The following is a 10,777-nucleotide window of genomic DNA, read 5'->3' on the forward strand; positions in this document are numbered from 1 at the left end:
TAAATTAAATAAAAAATTATTTAATTAAAATAATTATCAATTATTTTAAAACTAAATAATTTATCTATTATTTAATACAACCTTAACTTTCCAAATAATTCGGGCACTACAGGGACCGCAGGAATAAAATAAATCAGGCTACTAATTATAATAAGAACCTATGTAGACCAACATATTCTTATTATAATTACTCATGAATTATTCCACTAAAAACTCATGACTGAACTCCTTATTTATTTTACAATTCCACAACATAATAAAATAATGTTCCCCACGTTAAGATTACAGATGTTGTCATTTAAATAACTTACTGACAATTTATTTAAATCACAATATAACTTTAAGATTGTCGCTCAACTTATTTCATGTGTCGGATTCAAAATCCACCTGCAGGGTTTACACAATGAAACCTTATAAGCTTACTTAAAGTACATCATCAATCTCTAAACCGAGACATGGATTCTATCATTAATTAATATTTCACAAACACAAAAAATCTTTGCCCAATTCACCGAGAATATTATTCCAATAATGAAACTCACCCTTTAATGAATCAAAGCACAAGACAATCAATGTTTGCTCATATTAAAATAAATCAAGATTAAGAACAATAAACATTATTTCTAATGTCCTAGAGAATATGTTTAACAGTCAGTACTAAACATCCATTCTCTACTTGGTCCAATTAAATACATACAAAATGTACTAATCACAATTATTGTTCATATGCTAATAACATTTATTTAATGCAAATTTCCAATGAAATACAAAGAAATAATTGTCAATAGAAAATCATCCATAGCTATACTATTACATATGCATGGTTAATAGTATATCTCTATCAAAGCACACACGCACTCTTATTATAGCTATCTCTGGGTTTTTACTGCAGAAAGTTTGAAATGCTTTGGCTTTTGTTTCTTTTCAAGTTTCCCCAAAAGCTAAAAGTACTCATCTAAACCTCATCTTGTTTCTTTTTAGTCTGTATTCTTCTTTATCAAGGCTAAATGTCAATGTATCTGATGTGCCAAATCCATACTAAAATTTCTCATTGAAAGGGGTGGGTCCTATGGAAACTAAAACGGCGTAGTTTCCCAGAAAAAGAGGTAAATTGGTGGTATGCGTGGCTAAAGGCTTCAAAGTCCACCCCAACTACCAACTCAGAATCTGAGCTGCACGTTTATAAAAAGCCTCTGGCTTTATCGTGACTCATCAGCCCAGTTTACAAAGTCCACCTACGACACAAACGCACTCTCTCTCTCTCTCTCTCTCTCTCTCCCTATAACAACCATTTTACTAAAGGAAAAGAGGAAAGTCAGATTTTTTTCTCTTCTCATCTTCTTCATCATCATCAATGGAGAAGAAGTTTCTTGATTACACTTTAGTCCCATTGGGACTGGCTGTCATGGTGGCTTACCACATATGGCTCTTTTACCGAATCTTGAACCACCCTTCCAAGACTATTATCGGTGTCAATGCCATCAATCGCCGTTTCTGGGTTCGCGCCATGATGGAGGTACGTATTTCTTATATGAAAACAATATCATTTATTTGTATTCCAATTATCATATCATGCATATTTAATCTTGTAAATCATTCATTCGTCTCTCCATTTCTACATGGATTTTAAATTTGATTAGGTTTTTGTAGGTTCAAAACACTATAAATCCAATAATCAATTCCTTTTAAAATCTAATGGCCGATAAACTTGTTCTTATAACAGCTAAATCCAGAAAGAAGTTATGAAAATAAGTATAAAATTGATTGGTGATGTGTAGGACTCGACCAAGCATGGAGTGCTTGCGGTGCAAACACTGAGAAACAACATAATGGCATCAACCCTTTTGGCATCGACGGCCATAATGCTCAGTTCAGTAATTGCCGTCCTAATGACAAGCGGCACCCGCAGTCGATCAGCTTGGATATTTGAGTATGGGGATACAAGTGAAATGGAATTATCCATTAAATTCTTCTCTATACTGGTATGTTTTTTGTTGGCGTTCTTGCTCAACGTGCAATCCATAAGGTATTATAGCCATGCAAGTATTCTAATTAACGTTCCGTTCAAGAAAATGTCCCCAAACCACGACCACCACCATCTGACGGCGGAGTATGTAGCGAGATCTGTTAATAAGGGTAGCTATTTTTGGTCATTAGGGTTACGTGCCTTCTACTTCTCTTTCCCTCTGTTTTTATGGATCTTTGGGCCTATTCCTATGTTTCTGTGTTGCGTTGTCCTTGTTTTTCTGCTTTATTTTCTGGACGTCACATTTGAGTGTAGCTGGGCAGTTGAACACCACAATGAAGACGAGGAAGTTGGGATCCAAAATCAAATTTTAACTTAGGACTTATTATTAGAACCGAATAATGCTCATTTGTCCTTGCAATTTGCATTCAATTCAATACAAAAGTTGAATTGAATTGAATTGCATTGCATAGTTGTACTAGAGCTTTCTGTTTCTTTTATTTGGGGAATTTTAATAGTGTACGGAACAAATTACTAGTATTAATACTAAGTTGAAGTTTGCATACCAAGACAAACTGTTTGTTAGGTTCCTGAAATGTGTCATAATATGATATTCTTCTAGTGGAAAAAAAATTCTTTGTATAATATAACTTGAAACCATATTTAACTTCACAGTCAAACTGGTTTTGCTTTTGAGCCATTTAAAGAGGAGAATCGAAATCGGATTGAATTGGTTGATTCATAGTTGAACCAGTTGACCTGCACAAATTAAATTGGTCTAAACTAATTTTTTTGTATATTTTTAATTATTTTTTATTGCATTATAATTATTTTAAATTATAATAATTATTTAATAATTATGTATTATTAATATTTTTATGATCCATTAATTCCACTATTGACCCATTGGTTTACACCAATGATTCAAACTTTACACATACATTAATCCTAACATAATGTGTCACAATTTAATAAAACCATAAAACTGGTCGTATACGTACGAGTTGTGTAGATATAAAATCCTTTAAGTCTTTTTAATTTTAAGTTTTTACGCAGAAAATAAGTAATTTTCCTAAATTATAACAAAATCAAGAACAATTTCATTAAATTACCCTTTTCTGAAAACCGAAAGTAACCTATGAATATCAAAACTGCTAATCAAAATATCACATAAAATACTATTACAATAAATCAGAAAAAAAAAAAAACACGATATGAATTTCTTTAAAATTATATATATAGCACATAACTCTAAGATTTTGTCACCTTGATTCCAATTTTTATCGGCCAATAAACTTCTCCTTCATCCCTCCTAAGTTAGCACTTCTTTGCATCTCAGCTATATATGTAGAGAAAAATAATACTAAAATAATAAAATAAAAAAAAATCTTAGGAAGCTAATAAAATAAGTAATTGATATATTCGTAATTTTTTTATTTCATAAATCGATTAACTCAAGATGTAGTTACCTTAATTACGAGCATTTCAATGGCCTTGCTCTTCTTCTTCTTGGCTTGATATAGGGATGACCATTAAAACTTAATAGATGAAACAATAATCAAATCAAAAACTGTTGAAGACAACAAGTAAAACTCTTTTGGAATGTTTAATATTTTTCTCCTATATAACTCCTAAAAAAACTTTAAATCTCTTTTAAATTTATGGCAATGATTTTCTAACCATAATAATAGATGTTTAATAATTTCTGTTGGAATAAAGGTTAATTTGACCAATGAATTTGTTTAGCAGAATAAAAAAAAGATTAGATTTGACATTTTCGATTAATTTAATCCTTGAACTCGTGTAAAATAATTAAAAAAATTAAATTCAACATTTTGAGTTAATTGAACCGTTGAACTTGTTCAAACTGATTAAAAAGATAACATTTAATATTTTAGATCAATTTAGCCCTTGATTCTTTACTGTACTCGTGTGAGAATCCTTATATAAACATTTATTAAAACTATAGTTGGGATCGAGCTGTATAATTTATTAAAATATTAAATATAGAATAGAAAAAAATGATACTTGAAGTAGATTGTCCCCCTATTTTTCTTAATTAATGAAGAAATATGAAGTGCATTATGAATTATAAAGAGGTAACAAGCATTGATAGATGTTTTTCCACAATTAAAAACAAGCATATGAATAGGAAGCTAGAGTATGAGCTTCTCTATTAACTTGTCTCCTAATCATCTTAATTAATGATTTTGAGTGTTATATTTAAACATTTTAAAAACTAACATTTATTACTAGGTTATGCATATGAAATCTATGAATTTTTCATTTTGAACATATTAAATTACAATATTACATGTTTTATAAATTTACTATGTTAATAGAAATGGTGCCTTTATATAAAATCACCATTATATAGATTTTAAAACTTCTATTCAGAAGTGTTGAACAAGTTTGATTTGTATGTTTTTAGTGTAGAACGATAAAAGCCAATCAAGTTAAATTGAATCCGTTTATAAAAATCAAGACGAGTTTAGAGACTAAATTAGCCTAAAAAGTCAAATCTGACTTTTTCAATCATTTTAAACAAATTTAAAGGTTAAATTCGCCTAAAAGATTAAGTCTAACCTTTTTTTATTTTATTAGAAAAGTTCATAGGCCAAAATCACCTTTATTCCTTTTTTGTTATGTAACTTTTAAGGAAATTTCAAAGCCTTCTTAATATTGATGGTAAAACATGATTTACTTGCTCTTCAATCCAAGGGAAAATAACTATTTAGTCATAACATTTGATCAAATTAATCAACTCATCCCTAATATTTTGACAATATTAATTAACAATCCCTTATATTTACATCCGCCTGACAACTAAGTCTTTCTAGCAAAAAAAGTGACATTTTTTTATTAATTTTATATAAAGGATTACCCATCACATTAGTTTCTTCCTTTCCCTTTATCCATATTTAATATCTTTTAATATCTTTTCAATTATGACATATAAGAAATTTAAATATTTCAGTTACATTTTTAAAATTTTCATAATTTGCATATATATATATATATATATATATATATATATATATATATAGACTTTATTAGTTTTAAAATTCAATCAAATATGTTATTTATTTTTTTAGTAGAAATCAAATATGCGATGATAGAAAAACAATACAACGTCTAAATTTTTAAATTTACATAATTTATAAATATGGTATTTTTTTAAAATTTTAATAATTTAAAAAATGTTAAAAAGACCATGTGTTTCAAAAATCCACCTTTCTAATTATACCAAAAAAAAAAAAAAAAAAAAAAAAAAAAAACACCATAAAATTGTGGCTCTCTATTTAACATCATTCAACGAATGAAAGTTTAATTCATTTAAAGATTTGACTAACGTAATATATAAAATGACAAACCTCATGAATTGGAACATCCTTCACCCTTCATCTTTTTTAGTATACATTCTATAGCAACTCTTGCAGCATCTTACTCAGCTTCCTTTCTATGTGCAAAAGTATTTGGAGAAGTGTACTGTTCTCCATCCATTATCATAGTTGATCTAAATCTAGACGCATGTTGATGTCCTTCATTAACAATTTGATTATTGGTAATTGTAAAGAAGATTTTTGCATGTACTCTTGTAATTGATTCTTAAGCATCAATTGGTCTACAAAGCGTAAACATCATGAAAGATCAAGAAATAATAGTAAAAAGTAATATTTATTCATTAATTATTTTTTATACCAACGTTGAAAACAAAAACGATAACCATAAATATATGATCAGTTATATTTTTTAATTTACAAAAACGACAATCATAAATACAGGACTTATATTTTCTAATTTACAACTCATAAAATTTAATTTTAAAATCCAAAATTTTCCAAGCAAGGGGACAAAAGGCGGAAATGGTAGACCAATCGATATGGCTTGTTGTATTGGCTTCGGGCTAGCTGTGAAAAATAATTATAATATATGCTTTGAATTGTTCAGAAAAAAAAAAAATACTAAAAGCCATTATTTTTAAAGCTATAAAAGTCATAAAATTCATAAATCATAATAAGAGAGAGCACAAAAAAAAAACTATTGTGTTTAAAAGTCATTGAACTTATAAATTAGAGAAGCTAATTTTTAAAGAGCTATTATATAAAATCCATAAAAACTATAATAAGAGAATTTCAAAAGCCATTGTGTTTAAAAGCCATAAAGGCCATAATTAAAGAGTGATCTTTAAAGAGTTATTATGTTTAACATCCATAAATTAGAGTGAGGTAAGGGAGGCATTTTCTCTGTAAAATCTTTAATCTTTCCTAACTAAGTTATACAAAATACTCAAATTATATAGAGTTTCACTCTCCAAAAGCATCCATAATTCCTTTTTATTATATATGATTATATATATATATATATATATATATATATATATATATATATATTTTATGTACCAATGTCACACTTTTCTTAAAAAACTAAGGTTTCTAATATTTTAGCGATTTATTATTTTTAGAAAAATTTTGACCATTTCTCTTCTTTTTATCCACCTTTTCTATCCCATCTTTACTTTTCAATGATTTTTATGATTTTTAAATTCATTCAGTTATGACATATAAGAAATTTAAATATTTCAGTTACATTTTTAAAAAATTTTCATAATTTACAAATATATATATATATATGGATACTTTTATTAATTTTAAAATTCAATCAAATATGCTATTTGTTTTTTTAGTAGAAATCAAATATGCGATGATAGAAAAACAAATACAACGTCTAAATTTTTAAATTTACATATTTATGAATATGGTATTTTTAAAAATTTAATAATTTAAAAAATGTTAAAAATAGACCATGTGTTTCAAAAATACACCTTCCTAATAATACCAAAAAAAAAATCATAAAACTGTGGCTCTCTATTTAACATCATTCAATGAATGAAAGTTTAATTCATTTAAAATTGTCCTTTTTAATGTAACTTCCCTTTAAGGAATCATAATTTAATTCTATAAATTCAATGTTGCATAATTCTTCACCTCTTTTCAATGATATTTCATGCAATTTACATTACATATATGTAGAATGAAGCATTTCAAGAATTTTAAATTTCAAATTCAAAATTACAAGTCTTCACCTTCCTACTTTCCTTAAACGTTTCAAATTTAATATCCTACATTTAATGATCATCATTACATTTTAAAATTGCTATTAAAATATTGAAACAAACCTTATATTTCTACTGTTGTCAAATTCTTCCCCTTTCTAACCCAGATGAGAATTTCTTCCAATGAGATGGTGAAGTTTCCATCTTTCAGCAAGTGCAGGATTGATCTCATATAGTTTGGAAAGTCAAAAGATAAGATGATAAGTAGCTTTTTTTTTTTTTTTTTAATTTCTTTTTTGGTTTGTTTGATAATGATTTTCAGTTTTTGAGTAAATTATTAGATATAAATTTTATTTTTCTTCTCATGATAAGTAACCAATCAATATTCGGGAATAGTCTCACATAGTTTGAAAATGAGAAGATAAGATGCTGACTATTTTCCTTGTTCTTGTTTCTCTTTTTTTTTTTTTAATGAAAATTCAAACCTTTCAATTATAGAATGATGAAAGCAATGAGGGACACACTACAAAAAAAACGCCATTTTGCGACCGACAAATCGGTCGCAAAATGGCAAAAATCGGTCGCTATTTATACTTTGCGACCGACAAACGTCGGTCGCAAAATCACTGGTCGCAAATGTCAATTGCGACCGATGAGAAAATCGGTCGCAAATTAGAGACCGATAATTCGGTCGCAAAATTGAAAAAGCGGTCGCAAATTTTGGTCGTGGTTTAATTGGAAATTCAGTCGCAACTTTGGTCGCAGAATATCGGTCGCAATTTTTTAAAATCGGTCGCAAATCGGTCTCAATTTATAAATTCAAAATTTTTTTTTTGGTATCAAATCGGTCGCAAATCGGTCGCAAAAATGAAAAAGGGAATAAAAAAAATTAAATATTATTTTGAAACCAAAATTTTTCTACACCTGTGAAAGTTGACATAAATGCATATATACACACACGCAATTCAAGAACAGTATAAAAATGTAATTTTTATTGTTCTGAACAAATTAAAAAATGAAAATACAAATGAAAAAATAAAAGGTCGGAAATCAAATCTATATATGCTGCTGCTCATCTGCAGGATCCGATGTCGGACCGCCGGGAGGAGTACCTGCTGGATGTGATGTAGCGCCAGGAGGGGTGAGCAAGGTATCGCCTGCAGCATCGGGATCAGGAGCCGATAGTGGCTGCTGCTGAGACGTCGAAACATGTCGGTCTGTAGCAGGCGCAGGATCAGAGGAAGAAGTACCAGCACGGTCCTCACCGGACAGCCGCAGCACATGCGCTCTAAGCTCTGCAATCTGTCTCTGCTGATCAGCAAGCTGAGCCCGTATATCATCATCATAGTGCGAGCCAGTGTGCTCCGGCTGCGGTGCTGCGCTGGCTGTAGAAGCGTGAGCTGCTGAGCCAGTGTAAAACTGTGATGCCTGAGACCCGATGCCGTATACCTTCCTCTTCTTCTCGCCCCCTACAGCCTCGAGATAAAGCGCTACCTCGTCAATTCTTGACTCAGCTTCGGATTCATCGGTCTGAGAAGTAACAATACGCTCCCGAGCTGTAGTATAGTTCTCCTGAAAATAAAAAATTAATTAATCAATGCAATTGCAAGCTTTATTATATTGAACTTTGTACATCTTCGCAATGATTAGAGGGTAAATGTAAATATTATTCATTGTTACTTACATTGACGCTCAGCGCACGTCTGTCGACAAAGGTATTACGATCGTGGTCCTTCGTGGGAGTGTATGTAAACACCTCCATCGGTGTGGGCTCACGACCTAATTCTTTAGCCTGTAATAAATTTTTATTCATGATATATTAATATATATATAATGTACTTTCATTAAACATCAGTGTATTGTAAATGGACTAGGTCACTTACTAATAATCGAGCTGTCTCTATAGCAGATATAGATCCGCCTGTATGTCGCGAAGGTCCTGCTCCATCACCGCCAGTCTCACTGCGCCTGTTTTGTGCAAATATCTCCCGCTTTCTCTTGAATGCAGGATCCTCCCAAGCCTTTTGCCAGCTCTCCCATATCTCCTGAGACACGCACTGCTGCTTCTTACCGCTTTTTCTCATCCTATACGTGAAGTCAGCGTATCGATCGGCGCATATCTTCTCCCAGGCTACTTTCAACATAGCTGTAATGGCCTCGTCCCATATGAAATGTTTCTGCAAAAAAATGAAATATAGCGTTTAAACACTAAGGATTTATCTTGAATTGTAAACATTGAATGATGATATAACTTAAACCAAAGAGTACCTGGAACTCCTCCCAATAAAAGTCTCTCGCCTCTTGTGGTACGGCATCCCATGTGTATCCTTCTTTATGCAGCTGTAGCTTGATTATCTTCAAAATTTGCCTCGCTGCTCGAGAAGATGGATATATGCTGAAAAAAAAAAAAAACAGAAGTGAAATATAATTACACGAAAGCATCACAGAGATGAACAAGTACAAAATATAATTACAAAATATGCCTACAGAAAATCTGAATAAGTACTTACTGTCCCGCTACCAAACTGAGGGTGATACGTGGATCTGATGAAGCTGCAAAATAAATGACAAATGTTATACATTTCTAGATAATTAATATATAATTAAAATGACAGTTATGACATTTATGATTACCTTGCACAGTGGGTGACTGTGCAGCTGCTGGAGTCTGTAATGGTCCAGAAACGAGGGTAGAAGAGGAAGGAGCAGAAGAGGAAGGAGCAGAAGGCTGTGATGGCGGCAGTACTGGACGCTGAGCAGAGGATGAAGCCCCAGACGTACCTGAAGAAGGATGTGATGGCGGCAGTACCGGTCGCTGAGCAGATGACGAAGCCCCAGACGTACCTGACGAAGGACGAGGGATCGACCCTACTCGTCCACGGGCACTGCGTCCAGGTACACGACCTCCACGCGAACCACTGCCGGACGCGTCAGAATCAAACGCTCTGCCTCTAGCCATCTGTACTGCAGATATCAGAACCTAGATAAAATGAATTTATACAATTATATGAATTGTAGAACATGTGGTAAATACGAGTAAACAAAGTGAATACCATTGAAATTCTTCATTAATAATATTAATTGCATATACATTTATCAATTTCTAACAGTAAAATTGCTCTAAGTTTTAAGTGTCTTCAATATCATCTGCTTCCTCCTCCTCTTCATCAGCTTCCTCTTCTTCATATTCGTCTTCTGAGGTACCCATGATGATTTGATCTTCTTCCTCTTCATCATCTGATGCTCCTATTTCAACATAAGATCGGCTTTCATCATCCAACCTATCTGTTAAATCTTCAACAACTTGCATCGGTTGCGTTTCAACCCTAACTTCTTGAAATGCCTCCGATACTGCGAGTGAAGAAGACTGTTTCGTTTCAAGTGCATGAACAACTGATCTAGCCTTGATTTTACACACTGCCATCCAATCGCATCTATCTCGTTTAAACGATGGATATGGGACATAGTACACTTGTGCAGCTTGCATTGCCAAAACAAACGGTTCATACTTTGTATATCTTCTTCTTTGATTAATATCAACCAGATTATACTTAGGATGAACCTTCGTGCCAATGTTTGGCGTAGGATCAAACCATTCACATTTGAATAAGATTGTGCACTTCATTGGTAGGCCTGGATATTCTAACTCCAAAACCTCAACCAATTTCCCATAAAAATCGTTTGACACGTCACTGTAGTTTGATCCCTTTATGCACACACCGCTGTTCATTGTCTTTCTGCTTCTACCATAACCC

The 10,777-nt window shown here is 31.6% G+C and overlaps 1 protein-coding gene across 1 annotated transcript; it reads left to right on the plus strand.

Moving 5' to 3' along the window:
• Positions 1–1,228: 1,228 nt before the first annotated feature.
• LOC149496312 (TRP-like ion channel protein (Protein of unknown function, DUF599)) lies at positions 1,229–2,551 on the plus strand. Its single transcript, XM_089721109.1, has 2 exons — positions 1,229–1,516; positions 1,779–2,551. Exons 1-2 carry the CDS (start codon positions 1,355–1,357, stop codon positions 2,343–2,345), a joined length of 729 nt encoding a protein of 242 aa, XP_089577235.1. The 5' UTR covers positions 1,229–1,354; the 3' UTR covers positions 2,346–2,551.
• The last annotated feature ends 8,226 nt before the right edge of the window (positions 2,552–10,777 follow it).

This window comes from Jatropha curcas, chromosome 5 (assembly GCF_041381405.1).
Source record: "Jatropha curcas cultivar XTBG-Jc1 chromosome 5, XTBG_Jcur_1.0, whole genome shotgun sequence".
In the NCBI taxonomy this organism is placed as follows: Eukaryota; Viridiplantae; Streptophyta; class Magnoliopsida; order Malpighiales; family Euphorbiaceae; genus Jatropha; species Jatropha curcas.

Bases quoted from the DNA above. Each gene is read 5' to 3' on its own strand.
- LOC149496312 (XM_089721109.1), top strand. From the start codon at position 1,355: ATGGAGAAGAAGTTTCTTGATTACACTTTAGTCCCATTGGGACTGGCT. The intron at 1,517-1,778 runs GTACGTATTTCT...GGTGATGTGTAG, and splicing joins GGGTTCGCGCCATGATGGAG to GACTCGACCAAGCATGGAGT.